Genomic DNA, 16,841 nt, shown 5'->3' on the forward strand with positions numbered 1-16,841 from the left:
CAGCAGCTCAGTCGTGTCTTCCTGTCACTTGTCCCATTGTCTGGGGAAATTCTGTTAGCAAAGGCAGGCAGCTGACTTGATCATCATATTTTCCCCCTGATTTTTTTTTTTTTTTTTTTTTTTTTTTTTCTGGGGGCTGGGAATTGATTAGAAACACCATCTCCGAGGGCTGTGTCACTGCCAGGGCTGACGGTGGTGAATAGCGGGTGGGCGCCGTGCCCCGGCCCCTCGCTGCCCGGCGGGAAGGGGAGGTGGGCGCGGGAGCAGCCGCCGGCCCGGCAGCGGTGCCGGGGCTCTGGAGCTGCCGTGGCCACGGAGGAGAGCCCGGTCTGTGCTCTGCTCGGCAGCGCCCAGGTTTTTGGCCCGGCAGCACGGAGGTGGCCGCTTTAGCTGAGCCGGGAGGATGCTGCACGACACCTTCCCTCCCCAAAACACACCTCGGTGGGAGGCGAACGGGGTCGGGGCTGACCCCGGCGGGAGGCCCTGCAGCTAACCTTCCGAGGAGAAGCCGTGCCGGTGGTCTGAGATGAACCACCCCCGTGCCCCTCGCCCCCGGGAAGCCGCGGGGTGCCTGGGGCAGGAGCTCAGGGCGCAGCAGCATTTTGGCCGGGAGCGGGGACACGGGTGCGGGCTTGCCGGAGCTCCAGCAGCGCTGCAGCTGCAGGATGCCATCAAAAACTTCGATTGTGGTTTTTAAAATCTGACCAGCTCCCGCAGGAGCGATTGTGGCAGACTCCAGATACCCTGGGCAAGGTACTGGTGGCGTCTGGTTTTCCTGCGCTGCTCCAAAGTGGGCAGAGGCCACCCAGCAGCAATCCTTCCCCGGGCCAGGAGGCCTGGCAGCACGTCCTCAGCCGCCGAGGGCTCGGCCGCGCATCCTCAGCCCGGCTGAAATCCCTCCAGATGTGGCGGGGGCCCTTCCCCTGCATTGCTCCGGGGAAGCTGATGAAGAGGGGTGGGCATCGGGGGACCCATTTTTCGGCCGCTTTGCAGCCCCGGAGGTCGGGGCCGACATGCGGGGAAGCGTTTTGCAGCTGGTTTGACTTGTGTGCACGTTTGCGTGCACGTGTGTTTACGGATGCACATATGGTTTGTGTTTGTGGTATATGGAGGGAGCAGGGCAGGGACCCGCGCCCTTTATTGAAAGCAGTTATAAATGAACAAGGGCAATGAAAAAAAACCATAGATAAATCACTGGGAGTAAACACTCTCCAGTTTGGCTGCTTTTGCAGGAAGATAAATGTGGAAAGCCTGCGCTGTAAGGAGGCAGAGCCAGGTGCCACCCTCCCGCGCTGGCTCGCCGGGGTGAAGCCCCCCGCCCATCCGGGCAGCACCGGGGCTGGGGGCAGGTGAACGCCAGCACAGGCCAGCAGCAGCCAGGGCCCCCCGTGCCGCCCGTGGCCTTTGCACGCCCGTGTCTGAGGCTTTCCCCGGCTCCAGGGCACCCCGGGGTCTCCTGTCCCGAGCCGGGGGGCTCCCGCTGGCGGGGAAGCCCCGAGGCTCGCGTGGCTCGTGGGAGTCGTCCCCCCCGTCACCCAGCGGCTCCAGCAAAGCCAGTTCTGTGCAATGCTCCCGAGCGGCTCCGGGGGACCCTTCCCCTGCCAGCCCTGCTCGGGGCTCAAAGGCCGCCCTGCTCCCATCTCCCACCCGGTTAAAGCCGGGAGGCCACAGCGTTTCCCAGTGCAGACCAGGTTCCCGACCGGTGGGTGGGGTGGGGAGCTGCCACGGGGCGCAGGATGCGCGCCGGCCGGGTGCAGGCAGCATCGTGTTTGAGAAAGCACAAAGGACCAGGAGGAAGCCTAATATTTATAATTCCTAAAGTTGTCTTGAACGTCCAACCTTGATGCTGTCTTCAGACAGGAACAGAGGAATCCGTGTTTAGTTCAACTGCTTGTTTGATATTTGGAGAAAAAGGAAAATCGAGAAGTTGTTACTCATTGTGCACATAACTGAATAAAATACGAACACCAATGCTTGCACATCAGGGCCATGCTATTCAGCTCCTTCAGCTGGGTCCCAAATATATTTATTTTGCATCTGATCACCTGCAGGTGAACAAGGTGCAGCCGCTGAGCTGCTTTGTCAAAGCTGCCGGAGAGGGTTTGATCCCGGCGGGGCGTTGTGGGAGCTGTGTGGCCGCAGCCAGTGCCGGCTGGGCTGGTCGCCCACGGGACCGTGGCCGTGGGCAACTCCTCTGTGGGTCTGCTGGCCCCGGGCGAGTGGGCTTGCATCGCCCGGCCCGGCGCCTTCGCCCCGCTGAGCGCCGGTGACTTCTGCTCAAGGACATGGCCGTGTTTCCTTTTTATCTCTTTTTCTCACTTCCCAACTGCAGAGAAATCAACTATTCTGTACTTCAGGCCAGAAGGTGAATGTTTGGGAAAATTATGAGCATGTTATAATGCAATTAAAAAACAACCTCTGTAATTGCTGTAATTTATATATACCTACAAAATAACCAGCTGGTGTAATCAAAGCTTCCAGTATATTTTATTTGTTTCAGCAAATCGAACAGAAGGGAACGGTTCCATCTGCATTTTCACGTGCTGCAGGAGGGTTTGCAGCGCTCGGCGGCGCCTCGCTGGGGCTGGGTGAGGGTGCCTGGCGTTTGAGCCGTCGTTGCTGGGACAAAAGCGGGGCCGGGTGCTCCAGCACCGCCGCCGTGTCGGTGCACAGCCAGCCCCGGGCTGCTCGGGGGCAGGTGCTGTGCCTCTGTATGCATGGGGGAGGAGGGCCGCTGTCCCCTGGAAAACTCGGGTGGCTGCAGGCGTGCTTTGGACTCGTGTGCCTCAAGGAGTGTCGCTGGAGCTCGCCTCCCCCCGCTCCCCTCCCTGCCCTCCGCCAGCAGCCCTGGAACATTAAAGCAGATCGGCTGCAATTTCAAAGCTGCAACTTCAGTGCAGCCGAGTTGGTGAGGAGGAAGATAATTAGCAAGTTAAATGCTCAATGCCTTAGTCAAATTATGTTTAATAATATTGAGCTATAAGGAAAGAGTGTGGCAGGAACTGTTAGCAGCTGGCTTTTTCATTATCGATATCGCGTTGTTGTGCAAAGCGCTTTCCACTTAATGAAGGCACCCTGGGTTTTATTTCATTTTTCAAGCCTGTTTCTGCGTTCCGCTTCACCCGCCGTTGGCTAGCAATTTGCAGGATAGCAAACGAGCTCGGAGTATTTTAGGAGCCGGTGGTTTTTCAGGAATGAATGCTTTGCCTGTGCTTCATGACTATGATTCAAGTTCTCTTGGCTAACTAGCCCCCAAATTATCTGTGCGTGCAGAGAAAGGCCGTGTTTATGGGTCTGCTGGAGTCTTGATGAAAGCCTCGGACTGCAGTTTCTAGCTGAGGATGAATAAAACACTGCAGGGATCCTCTTCCAGCCCTGAAGTTTAAAATATTAATAGGATATCATTTTCCCGACAAGCGTTGCAACAGGTAGTGAGCACTTTGTTATAAAACATTTCCTCTTAGTGGAACGACATATTTTAATGGAAATGCAGTGTCACTTAAATTATTGATACCCAGAAAAACACGAGTCCACTGTGTGTCCACAGATATCGGAATCTTCTCAAACGGGCTCTTCCTCCGCGCTCCGCTGGGCCCCGTTCTGCTCCAGGAACGGTGCAGCCTGCGGGTGCCGAAGCTCCCCGGGGATCCCCGCGCCACTCGGGCTGTGATCCACTCCCACGGGCGAAAGCGGGGAGCTGGCAGGGGAAGCGCGGGCGGCTTGTGGTGGGGACCCCAACCTTCCCCGGGGGCCTTGGCTCTCCGGTACCAACGGAGGATGAGGAGGGAGAGCGGAGACGGCGAACGGCAGCGACTCCTGCAGAGCGGGCAGGCTGTCGGGGCAGAAAAGCGCTTCGTACCCATGGGAGGAGGCGGGCGTTTGGGCGGTGGTGGGCACCCTGGGTGGACCCGGGCTGCGTTTCGTCCCGGCCGCGGGTGCCCGCGCCGGGGGGAGCCGTCCCGGGGCTCGGCCTGGAGCCGCCGCGCCGCTCCCCCTGCCCGTGCCTGCCGTGCTCCGGCAGAGACATCTGCGCGGGAGAGCGGTCCCTCCCGGGCGGTTCCGCAGGCTCTGGTTCAGCTTCCTGACCACGTGCAAAACAAAGCCCGTGATGAAAACAGCCCTGCTGGCTTCTTTCCCGGTAGAAACGCGGGGAGCAGCACATTTAGCCTCTCCCACCTTGTCAGAGGGTTCAGCAGCAGCGAGTGGTTTGAGAACGTTTTTGAGGAACTTAGATCCTCCTGATGTTTTTCCAGATGCCTGTAAAGTTTTCCAGGGAACACAACCCACGCTGGCATCAAAAACCATCTCCAAGGGGCAGATGCCCACGCTGTGACCTCCCCAGGGCCACCGCGGCGCCGAGCTCGGTGGCTGCCCCGTCCTGGGCCGAGCGCTCGCACAACCCACCAGCGTGGGCAGGAGCTGACAAGAAACCCAAGAGCCTTTGCCCAAAGTTATTCAAGTTGTCGTGCCCTCGGGTCCAGTGTTGGGTGGTAAATGGTCTCGGTTGCTAGTGAGGGGCTGGGGACAGTCCTCTGGCTTTGCTGATCTTTTTTTTTTTTTTTTTTTTTTTTTCTCTTTCCCCTCTCCCATTTCTGGACTTGCAGCAAACCCTGGAGACGAATCTCACCAACCTGGTTAAACGCAACAGTGAACTGGAAAACCAGATGGCCAAGCTGATCCAGATCTGCCAGCAAGTGGAGGTTGGTGAGAGCAACTGGGGGAGCAGGGGGGTGATGGGGAGGGAGCACTGGGAAGCTCCTGGCTCGAGTGGCGGGATGCACGGGATGGCTCCAGTGTCCTTTTCCCAGGGGCTGCCCTGGGAACAGAGGGGAGGGTGTGGTGGGAAGCATCGCTGGCGCCGGGGGGCTGGTGGTGGGCTCAGTTGTGCCGGAGAGTTTAGTCCGAAATGATGTAGGATGCGGGGATGGTTCCCAGGGGTCTGTAGGATCTGAAGGAGATGGGGGCAAGACTGGGAGCCACCGGGAAGAGACGCAGGCAGCTGGGCTGGCTCGGGGAGGACCTGCTGGGGGGGGGCGGCGGGTGCTTAGGGTTGACGCCAGGGTGACACCGAGCACACAAACACAGCTCAGCTCTCGGGGAGGGGGGAAGCGGGGTGACCCCTCTCGTAGCTGCCTCCGATGCTCCGGGGCGGTTTTGTTGGCAGCTCCTGTTCCCTTCGGTGGGAGCTGCTGGGGCTGAGCGCTGTAAACCCTCCTCTGCAGCTGGGAGGCACTAGTGAGGGTTTACTTTGGATGCTCGGCGTGCTGTAGCCTGCACCCTCCCTTCAAAGGCTGGGGTACCCCCAGCCGCGCTCCCAGAAACAGTGGATCCCTTTCACTGCGATGCCTCCATGCTTCCAATTCCCTATGAAACTCTGGGCTAGTTACACCTCCTCTTTCCTGTCTGGGGGTGCTGTTAAAGTAAACTAGTTAATATTTGCAAAGGACTTGGATGTCAAAGGGGCGAGTGCTGGGGGGTGGCCCAGGAGGAGATGGCTGGTGCTTGCAGAGCAGCGTTGGAGCCTGACCAGCCGTCCTCACGGCTGGCCCAAGAAGGGAGTCCTGGTCACGTAACTGCAGCTGGGATCAAAGCTGCATCTGCCCAGGCAGGTGTAGAAGCTGTCCCAGGGATCCTTCTCAGCTCCAGGCTGCTCGTACTGTGTTAATTAAATTTTAACCCTTTCCTCTTGGAAAGGAGAGGGTGGGGCCCCACGATGCTGGGGTGGGTTGAGCCAAAGTCCTCTCCACAGCCCCGTGGAGAGGCAGAGGGAAGCAATGAGCGCCTGCAGGTGCTGGCAAGGAGGCACCGTAACATCCCCACAGCTGCTTGCAAGCATTTAGTGGGTGGGGCGTGCCCCCACCTGGGGTGCATTTTGGCTGTCACAGACCCCCCTCCTGGGAGCAAAGCCAAGGAGCTCGAGTCAGCGTGGAGGTCTGAGGGGGACGGAGGCCTGGGCAGCGGTGCCGGGGGTGTCTGGGTGGGCACCCCACTGGTGAGGGGGTGCTCCCCTCCGCCGGGCTGGGGTGGGTGCTTTCTGGGGCAGCCCTTCTCCCTGGGGCAGGGGGGGCTCCCCGGGGCTGCTGCACCCGTCGGTGAGCTGGGGCTGTGTTTGCGGGCAGGTCCTTCCTGCTGGAGAGGGATGTGCCTGCATCTTCTGCAGGGCTCAGGTGAACCAGGGCTGGTAATGAGGATTTCTCTTCCCGAGGGAATAAAGGGGGGGTCAGGTGTGATTTGGGGAAGCCCGATGGGGGGTAAGGTCCTTTGTGTGGTGAAGGCACCCAGAGCGATGCTGATGAGCCTGAGCCTGCTGCTAAGATCAAGGTTTGTTTGGGTCTCTCTTTCCTCCTAAGCACTTTGGTATAGCCTTACTTTTGCTGTTACCACGAGAGTGTTTTTCTGACCTTTGCTGTAAAAGAAGGACTCCCAGGCATTGCCTCCAGCTGCCCTATTCCCCTTTTTGCTGTGTAACTTGCTGCTACTTGGGGTAGAAACCCTGGGAGAGCCTCTCTCATCCCACTCTTCCCTGAGCCACCCGAACACTCTGTGATGTGAAGGTGGGAGCAAAGAGTCCCAGACAAGGAGGACTGGGGGGGATTGTCCCCCGTGGGTGCCAGTCCTGAGGCGTGTCGTGGCGATGGCTGTCCTACCTGGTCCTGAACCTCGCACACCTCTGTGCCAGGGAGCTTTATACCAAATCCAACTTGAAACTTCCTTGCTGCAGTTTCAGCCTGTAACTCTCTGCCCCATCCTGTCCGCTGTGGACACCAGGGGAACATCATTTTGCTCATCCCTGCAGCAGCCCATAACATACTTGCAGACAGCCCATCCTCCATTCTCTTTTTTGGGCTGACATAGTGGGTTTTTGGTTTTGTTTTGGTTTGGGTTTTTTTTTGTTCAGTTTCTTCACCATGTTGTTCTCAGTTTCTCCACCATTCAGACTGTCCCCTTTTTGTCCACGCGTTCTTGGGGGTGCAGTGCTCTGAACTGCTCTGCTTCCCCAGCCAGAGCAATGCTCTGCTCTTCTTGCAGTGCTCTCAGGAGAGAGGAAAGCGTCCTTTTGGCTGCCTCTGGACTATAATCTCATTTCAGTATCCCAGGGCAGTGCCTGCAGTTTTCATGCCTGTGTGTCCCATGCAGTTTTTGAGCCATCCCACCTCAGACCCTCTCCACAGGCTGCTGCTTAGCTGCCATTCTCAGGACAGGCCAGGGCACTGCTCTGGTCCCTACTGAGCCTCACCCAGCCCATTAAAGCCATTTTCCTGACCCTTCTAATTCGTTCTCTGCTCAGGGCCAGCCTCTTCCCTGTGGCAGCGTAGGCAGAGTGACTTGTCCCCTGCACCGCGGGGGATGTTGTCTCCATCCTCCCCTTGCAGGGGAAGGCTGGTCCCAGACTTTGGCAGTGGCTGGTTGTCTTCCTCGCTCTCGTTCCTCCTCCCAAACACACGCACTCTGCCTCCCTGCCTCCTTCCTGCTGTCAGAGATGGCGATTGCAATCTCTCCTGAATTCCGCAGCAGAACAGCAACGCTGAGGCTTAAACCAGCAGCGAGTGGGAAAGGCTTTGTAGAAGGGATTACAGAAAACGTTGGAAGGAAGAGAGGAGATCACCTTTAATCCTGCTGAAGAAAGGGACTCTGCTGACCTTGCTGCTTTGACCACTTGATCTATAAAACTCTCTGTGTTCCCGGTGTGCCATCAGGCATCTCTCGTTTGCACCGCCAAGGGAAGCGTTTGGGCGAGTGGCGCGGGGAGGGCCGGTGCCAGCGGGCTGGCGCTGCCGCTCGCCCGCAGCCCCGGAGTCAGGAGTTCAGGAGCGAAGCGCTCCCGTGGAAAGCGTCTGGGGGGAAGAAGGCAGTTATTACCTCACTGTTGTTTCAAAGCGCACGTACCGATTAATAGCAACCTAGTTTGCCCCTTTGTTTACTGAACTGATACACGGAGAGAGGCTGTCACAATTAGTTTTGTCTTAATGGGCTATTGATTTTTTTTTTTCTTTTTTTTGGTTGATAAATTCAGCAGCGGTTCCTTGAACCTGGACCTTTCCCGAGAATAAAAACGCCAGGCTGAGCAGGGATCGCTGACGTGGGTTTCGGGGGGAGCTTGCCAGTGCCTGAGCAAACACGCCAGCTATTTGCTTTGCTCTCCAGCCCTGGCAGGGGTGCGGGGGTGCTGCCTGTGCTGGCCGGAGCCGCCTGCCCGTAGCAAAGCACGTGGGGATGCGTTTGCACAGGGAGCTGGAGCTTGTTCTTTGCCATATGCAGCTCGCAGAGCGACCGGGGCTCTCGAGCCAGGAAGGTGCTTCCCAACCCCCTCTCGCTGCGTTTCCTGCAGGCAGCATCAGCGTTTTGTTCTTTGCTCGCTAAGTAAGGTCCTTGTTGCCGTCCTGATGGTCTGGACGGAGGAAGAGTGCAAAGGCCCTTTGTGAGAGCGCCAGCGGTGCCACCTCGGGGTGAGGGTGAAGGAGCCGAGGTGCGCTCCGGGTTTCCGCGCCGAAATAAGGAGCAGAACAATCACACTGGGTCGTGCAGCGCCCCTGGCCTCGGCGAGCGTGGCTGTGCCGATGCTCCCGTGTCACCCACATTGTCCTGCTTCTCCCTCTGCCCGTGCGGTGTGGTGGGGAGAGGGATTTTTGGCTCGGCAGGAGGAATGGCTTTCATCGGACCTGTCTCTCCGGGGCTGCCTCTTCCCCCAGGGCTAAGCAGGTTTGGGGTGACCGTGGGAAAGCAGATCGCAAATGGATGCCTTTTGGGCAGAGAAGGAGCCAGGACGTCCTCGCAGAGCCTTGGTGACAGTCACCAGCGCCCACTGTCCTTATAGGTCACACTGGGACTCCAAGACCCCACCAGGGATGGAGCAGGCATACGTCTGGATGTCCTTCCAAACCTCCTCCTCCTCCTCCTCTGAATCCAGCTCCAGCATCTTAATGAACTGACGCATGATGAATTGAAAGCTATTTGGTATTTCTGTCTGATTCTGGAAGTTTCAGACCTCTAGGCTGTTGTTTTCTACACAGTTTAGGAGTTTTCAGCTTTGTCAGTCATTCTGCTTAAAATAACGGTTGAAATACATTTCTCAGCCTTACTAAATATGCAGCCCTGCCCTTCAGAGGCACCTTTTCAGGGAGCGCATTAAAGTGTGAAGTAGAAAATATCTCTGCCCCTCTACGCTTCCCTGTCAGTCTGAATGCAGGGGATTTTGCTTTTGAGCTCTCTGCGGGCCATGGCGTATAGGCGGGTGGTACGCGCGATCCCGACGTGCTCTGCCCACCGAGGCACGTTCGGTGCAAGTCACCCATGGCATTCAGGAATTTGTGCCACCAGCACCCTGGGGTGCAGGGGGAGGCACTCCGGAGCAGAGTGGGGCGAGTGTCCCCAAGCCCGTCGGCATCGCAAGGAGCGGCTCCCACCTCGGGCGGAGATGATGTTCCTCGTCCCTCCAGGAGCAACAACGCGAGCTCTTTCCAGGTTTGAGTTTTACCATTTGCTTTTGATCATAGGCCTGTATTGTCCCTAGCACATTTCCCCACACACACTGAGAAAGATGAAGTATTTTTTTCCCCCGCTTCTTATGTCTGAAAGCTCTCCCGCACCCCCAGCTTTCCTGCAATCGTAGCACCCGCTGAGTCTTCACCCCCAAATGCAGCGTTTACCTGGGAACTGGCTCATCCTAGTAAAAAGAGGTTTGTCCAGTATCTAGCTGTGCCTGAGCCGGGGCTTTTGCCAGCGGAGCTGCACTGGTCTGAAATCCCCCCTCTGTGCTCTGCTGGCACTTTGGGGGTGGGACCCTGGCCTCGAAAACGCTCCACTTTGGACAGAAGGCAGCTGGGAAAAAGGACTGTGGTGGTGCCTTCAGACTCCCAGAGCATGAACACTGGCTGAACTGTGGATTTCTTGCCCTGGGTAGGTTTTCAGATTTAAGACTAATTTAACCAGGAGCCCAGGATTTCTCCTTGGCATGCCAGGCTGGAGGGGGAGCGTGGTACTTGCTCAAGGACAACCCCCCTGCCCAAAATTCTGCTCCTGCTGTTGTTTTTCCAGTCCTGGCACCCAGGGCTCCCTCCTGCCAGCCGTAGCAAGCACTGGGGCTGCAAACACTTGCAAACAGCCCTGATTTTGTGCTCCTGGGAAATTCGAGTGATGGCCATCTCTGCACTCGAGGGGCGGGCGTGCTGCCAGCATCCTCTGAGGCGGCCTGGGTTGCTGCTGCCAGCACAGATTGCTGCAGGCTCCAAACCCTGGGTCTTATTTCCCCCCTCTGCTACCTTGCAGCAGATTTGGAAGATTATCCGCTGTTTTTTCTCAGTGGAGTTATCTTTGCAGACCATCAGCTGTCTCCCACTTCAGTGTTGCATAATCTACTGGCCAGGTTTAAAAAAAGATCTTGTATCAAATGTGTTTAACTCTGGGTTGCCTTCAGGCTTCTCCACTGTTTCACATAGCTATGAGAGTCTATTTATGTCCTCTCGTACACGGTTTAATTTAAGTGATAGGGATCAATTCCCCTTCTATAAAGTATATCCCGCCTTTCCTGTCCATCCTCCCAAGGTTGTTGGTCTTTCCTGGAGACCGAGGACTGAGACTTCTGCCTGTGCTTTCACTGCTCTCTTTACATACCTTCCTTTCAGCTTTAAAATAAAATTTTAAAAATTGTGCATTTGAAGCCTGAAAAGGGTGTCCAGCAGGGATTAATTAGCCTAAATTAAGCAGGAGATATGCAGCTTTTTTTGTAGAAGAGAGTTTTCCCCTGTTTCCCTCTGCCTCCTGGGGCTGACGCCACGCTCACCTCCGCTTGTTCGAGGGCAGGGTGGGAGCCCCCCGCATCCCCAGCTTGCTGACCCCCCACTTAATCATCCCGTCTCTCCGAAGGGCACACGTTCCACCTTCCTCCCGGCAGCACCCGCTCAGGTTTACCTGGAGGAGCTGCAATTCGGACAAATCCTCCAGCATCTCATCTCCTGGCCACCTTGGGGAGGGCTCCTGCTCCCCGGGGTCGCCAGAATCCTACCAGCGCTCCTGGGACGCGCGTGGCAGAGCCCGGCTGGGCGCCGGTAGCTCCTGCACCCCCGGCAGCGATGTCTGCGCAGAAGGACCAGTGGCCCGGGGACATCGGTGAAGGAAGTCATCAACGCATCTCCTACTCGGGCTTCTCTGCTCTTCTTTGAAGTCTTACAGGACAAGTCTGCCACTGTGTCTCGCTGCCCCCCCCCCCCCTTGTTTCAGCCAGGGAACGTGGCTCTGTGGCCCAGGGTGGTGAGGGTTTACTGGTCCCTTCTCCGGAGAGGAGAAGGCCGCTTTGAGAAGCATCTTCCAGGGCAAAGCTTCAGAACCCGTCGCTCAAGAGTCCAAACCAAATGGAGGAGCCGCACATGCCGGTCTCCCCTGTTTGCAGCATCCATCCCCTCGTGACCAAGGAGCTCGAGTGTCTCCTTGCTGCTTTACCCAAAAGCAGGTTGAGATCCAGGCAGACGGTGGCAATGCCCTGCCTGGCCGCGGGTACCTTCCTTGTCAGCTGGGGAGGGAGAGCAAATGTGATCTCCCCATGGTCACGTTCCCTCACCGGGTGCTGAGCAGCAAAATTATCATCTTGGCCAACCGTCCACACGGCAGGGGCTACAGGGAGAGCAGACCGGGTCATGGAGAGGCCAGAGAGTGTCCAAGGTGGTTTGCAATAGCTGATCAGACCTGAAGGTGACTTTTGGGAAGCTCTGGCCAGTCTGATTGTGTCGTCTTCAGTCCCCCCCTGGGACTGCCTCAGGTGCCCAGGTCTGCGTGAGGTCTCCTCGTCTCCTGGCTCAAGTCTGTCCCCTCGGCGCAGCGATTCTGGAGGGCAGGGTGGGAGGAAGAACTGGTTGTGCTGTGTAGCGCGTTGTAGTTTTTTGCCACTGAACCATAAACACCAGGAGTGAGGTTGGGGAAGGAGGAGCAGCAGCAGCAGCCTGGAAGATGGCCGTGATCAGGAAAGTGCCGTTTGATGCTCGCTCCGTTACTCTGCTGGGAGCCGGTCCAGTGAAGCTGCGTGTCTCTCGCTGGGAACCGTGGTCAGGAGGGGATGGTGTAGGGAGGAGATTGTGGGTTTGAGCATCACCAGGATCCACTCACCACGAGCCCAGAGCTCCATGAGGGGACGGTGCCCCAGTTTAGGAATTGAACTGCAAGTGCAGTAAGAAATTTGCCTTGAGCTGGATTAAGCTTAAAGATTTATTGTGGTCTGGGCACTCATCCTGCCAAATCTTTGCACTATGGAGAAATGGGACTTTTTAGAGCAGCAGGTGCTGCCAGCAGCATCTGGTTCTTTTTAATTTTTTTTTAGGAGAGGCCAGCAAAGCTTGCTGCTTCTGCAAGAAGCCTGTGCTGCCCAGCTCCAAGCAGGACGGCCAGGGCAGGACAAGCTCCAGCTGCCCCATAGCCAAGGGAAGGATGGGGGTTGCTTGGGAGTGCCGGGAGCAGCCCAAGCAGTGCAGCCGTGGCTGGGCAGAGCCCCCAAACATACAGCCTGCCCAGGGAGGGGAGGTGGAGAGAGCCCTGAGCATCCCTGTGCGGGGGGGGGGTGCCTGTCAGCGCTGTCCGGTGATACCCAAGCTTTGCTGGAAGGGGATGCGGGTGTGACTGTGACCCCCAGGCTGTGCCCCAGGTCTCGGGGAGGGGGCAGTACCTATGGAGAGGTGTGTCCTCTACAAGCCACCCAGCACTGACCTTGGATGTGCAGCAGGGAGGGCTTCACACCCTTCTCTGGCCTTTTCCCTTCCTCCAGCCGGGCTGGCGATGGATGCAGCTGAGCCAGCCCGCTTCTGTCTGCGTCGCAGGGCTGTTACCTCCTGCCTGGCTCAGGAGGGTATCTATTGCATATTCCCCCAGCATGGAGGATATATATTGCATCTCTAGATATACCGGGGGAGCTGTGGGGCTGCTGGGCTCGAGGACGAGCGTGTCCCTCCTAACAGCGTGTGCTTTTGCTGTTCCTGGCCAGGTGAACACGGCCATGCATGAGGCGAAGCTGATGGAGGAGTGTGATGAGCTCATGGAGATCATCCGCCAGCGCAAGCAGGTCATTGCTGTCAAGATCAAGGAGACAAAGGTAAGGAGGGCCGGCTCGTGCGTCCGCAGTTCGAGGGTCCCCTCCTGTGCCCAGGGGTGGCTGCTGCAGGGTCTGCCCTTCCCCTCCAGGCCCAGCCCAGCAGTTCTGCAGCCCGTGGTGCTGGGATGTCTCATGCAAGGGGGCTGCTAGCAGCGTGCATCGCCTGGCCTTGCCCGTGAGGGAATTGCTTTGGGCGGGTCGGTGCACACAGCTTCATCTCCCTGCCACCCCGCGCCCCTCGCTCCTGCTGTCCCCAGGGCTCTTCTGCTGAGGCCAAGGCTTGGTGTGGCCGGCGGAGGGAAGGCACGTCGATTAGCATGACAAATAGGTGGAGTTGCTTGGATCGGCCCAGACAGCTTCCTCAGGGCTTTTCTAACGCTGCGGTGCTAATATAATAATGTAGAATTAATATTGAAGGGCCATCCGAGCCCTGCACTGCAGATAAAGGAGAGGCTATGCACCCTGCATTGCAGCATTGCCGTAGGTGAGCTGGCTTCTCACCCTTTTCTTTGAGGGGGTGTTCGGACCCTTCCTCCAGCGGTTCCAGGTGTTCTGGTGCTTCCCAGTGGTTTCTGCGCAACGGGGAGAGGCTGGAGGGACCGGCTGTAGCTCTGAGCGGTGCTCGCGGGAGTTCACTGTGTGTGTGCACCAGCCCTTTGCCTTTCCTGCTGAGCTTGAACGTGCGTTAGGGTCCCGCTCTGCATCCCTCACAGTGCCGATAGCTAACCCGGGGAGCAGCATCGCCCAGAGACAGGGGTTTTTTGCAGGCAAAGGTTTGGGGGTGGGTTGCGCTGCATTGCATATGCAAGAGAGCCAACCAGCCCGGCTCTCGGACAACCCTCGGCAGGAGTGGAAGCTTTAAAATGCCTGCTTTTATCCCAGCCACTTCAGGGAACATATTTTATGTAACGATGCCTTCTGCTGGTCCATCTGTCTGTCTGCCTCTCACTTCCCACCCTCTCCCCCTAACGCCTTTTGACCATGTTGTCCAGTTTCAGCCGTACTTGGCAGGGAGCTGGAAGGCTCAAAGATGTTATTTTCCTACAAATTGGCAGCTGGGTAGAGGAGAGAGGCCCTGATTAGTGCCCAAAACCATCAGCAGAAGCAACACTCAGCTGCTTATAAATTGCCAGGGCAGGAGCAGCAAGCTTGTGCCCATGTAGCTGCAAACCCAGCACCGCACCAGTGGGAGATGGATGCGGGGATGGTGGTACTGGCAGTACTGGGGTGGCGACTGGATTGGTTTTCCAAAGTTACCTGGAATCTGGAATAAGCCTCTTTGCTGGTGAAGTCAGGCTGGAGATGGAGACGTGTGGGTTTGCAGCTCTGCAGTGCCCCTCTGCAGCCCCCCGGGCTGCCGGCGCTGGCTGCGGGGAGGCTGGGTGGGTTTCCTCCGTCGCTTTCGACACCTCTGAGCAACGATTTCCAAGTGTGAACGGGAAGCAGCCTTTCCGATGAGCCCCAGCCACAAGTGTTGGAGAGTTTAAAAAGCTCCAAACACAAAAGAGAAGAGGATGTGCCAGAGACTGCGGCTGGTTTGAAGCGCTCCGGCTGTGGAGCGAAAAATACTGCTTTCCTGCTGAATTGCCATTTGGTTTTCCATTTGCTCTGGGCTGCTCTTCCTGACACATGGCCTGACGGATGCATGGAGCAGCCTAGTCACAGAGGCACGCAGCGTTGGAGAGAAGGGAAGTTTACGAAGGCAAAAACGCCGAGGCAGGGGTTTGTCTCTGGCTAGAGCGCGGTCCTGGGAGGAATCGGCTGCTCTGCCCCAGGGCTGCTTTGGTGGCTGTGAGATGGAGCTCCTCCATCCCCACGGGGCAGCCAGAGGGATGTGAGCACCCGAGCAGCAGCCTGAGGCTTGTGCCTGGTCACGGGTGGGAGCGAGGGACGCCGGGCGAGGGTGCTCGGGGGCTGGCGCCTGCCATGTTCCCGGGCAGTGCGCCGTTGACGCAAGGAAGCCATGCCCAGCCTTTATTATTGCAATAATCCTAAAAAAAAGAGCTCTTCCTGGATGCGTCGCACGTGTGACTTTGGAAACCCACCAGAGATGAGGTACCGAGGAGCCCACGCGCAGCTCCAGGCTGGGCTCACACCCCGCGGGGCTGAGGCGGGTGCTCTGCCAGGGCTGGGGTCCCACCGCCCGTGGGGCTGGGCAGCACCCCGAGGCGGTGGGGACGCGTGGGACGGACCCGGAGGCAGCACAACTCTGCAGGGAGGGTGCGAGGGGGGGGGTGGGAGGGGAGCAGCACCTGGGCTGCCCTGGAGAGCACTCTGCCAGGGCGCGGATCCGGCCGGCGGGCGCCAGCACCCGTGTCACCCCCCCGCAGCACTGCAGGTGCCAGTGTCACAGCCCAGCCCGCCTGGCCTCGGGCCACGGCACCTGCACCGCCTTCCCCCCACTCGCAGCGGGGGCTTTCCCCGGGATTAATGCTGCAGGGATGCGGCCGGGGAGAGCTGGGTCTGGGCACGCCAGCAGCTCCTGGGAGCAACGGGCAGGGACAGTCCTGCCTCTCCCTGCCTGAGCCTGACAGCTATGCAGAGCCCACCGAGTCCTCCCTTGAAACAAAAATCGTCTTGCTGCTCTTCCTTACTCTCCTTTAGATAATTTTTTCTGGCAAGTCTGATCATAAAACGAACCGTCCATCGGCCCATTAAGCCCCAGCAGGAGCGTCGCTGCCTTGTGCAAACAGCCATTTGAGCTGTGCCTGCCCGCTGCCGGCGGAGATGAGCCCCTGCTCCTTCCCGCGCCGTGCTGCCAGGGCACAGCTTGCTGCTCCCTGCCCTCTGCCCCCCGGACAGAGAGAGGCTTTTGTTACCAGGGCCTGTAGTGACAGGACAAGGGGCGACAGTTTAAACTGAAAGAGGGAAGGGTTAGTCTGGACATAAGGAGGAAATGTCTTGCGATGAGGGTGGTGAGACCCTGGAGCAGGGTGCCCAGAGAAGCTGTCGCTGCCTCCCCATCCCTGGAAGGGTCCAAGGTCAGGTTGGACGGGGCTTTGAGCAACCTCACCTAGGGGAAGATGTCCCTGCCCGTGGCAGGAGGGGTGGACTGGATGGTCTTAGAAGGTCCCTCCCAACCCAAACGCTTCTGTGGTTCTGTGTCTGTACACAACCTCGAGCCCGGTGGGGGCTGGAGGGGGGACACTGCCAGGGGTGCGGGGAGCGAGGCCAGGTTTCGCAGGATGACCCCAGGAGCGTGTCGGGTGTGTGGCAGCTTGCAGGGCCCTGGCAGGAGCGTGTCTGAATTCTCAGCGTTATCAGCTCTTGCTGTAAATCAAACTCCACGCGAGCCTTAAGTCAAGAGCAGGTGGGAGCCTGTGGCTGCTTGCTGCGGCGGTAACAGGCTGCACATCTGCTCCTGATAACAAACCCCAGTGTCGTGCCACATAACAAGCACTACCCGCTTCGTCTGGCTCTGCTCCTGGCCACCCGTACGCCAGCCCCACACGTGTGTGAGGCTGCACGCCCGGGAGCTGGCCCCTGCCAGGGGACCAGAGCCCCTGGCCCGCAGTGACTTGCTCTGCTGCCTTCTCCCCTCTCCTCTGCCTGCTCCCACCATCCAGCGGCTCCTGGGCCCGCAGCTCTGCGCTGGGACCCGCGGCCGTGGCGTGGGCATCCCATCCTGGGAGCTTCGTGGGTGCTGGAGTGGGTGCAGGGAGATGCTGGCGCCCAGCAGCACACTGCGGGGCCGTGGTGCTGCGAGCTGATGTTATCCAAAAGCCTGGGAGAAGGGAGAGGGAGAACGTGCAGAGTTCCCTCGTGCCTT

The 16,841-nt window shown here is 58.3% G+C and overlaps 1 protein-coding gene across 3 annotated transcripts in view; it reads left to right on the plus strand.

Moving 5' to 3' along the window:
- Window positions 1-16,841, plus strand: part of MID2 (midline 2) — a 103,498-nt gene that overhangs the window by 66,206 nt on the left and 20,451 nt on the right. For all 3 annotated transcript variants that reach the window (XM_042807377.1, XM_042807376.1, XM_032995439.2), the window contains 2 exons: window positions 4,605-4,700; window positions 12,965-13,072. In XM_042807377.1, the coding sequence (XP_042663311.1) occupies window positions 4,605-4,700; window positions 12,965-13,072 (204 nt within the window). The remainder of the gene's footprint in view (window positions 1-4,604; window positions 4,701-12,964; window positions 13,073-16,841) is intronic.

The sequence above is a fragment of the Tyto alba genome, unplaced genomic scaffold (genome assembly GCF_018691265.1).
Source record: "Tyto alba isolate M040663 unplaced genomic scaffold, T.alba_DEE_v4.0 Super-Scaffold_5, whole genome shotgun sequence".
Lineage (NCBI taxonomy): Eukaryota > Metazoa > Chordata > Aves > Strigiformes > Tytonidae > Tyto > Tyto alba.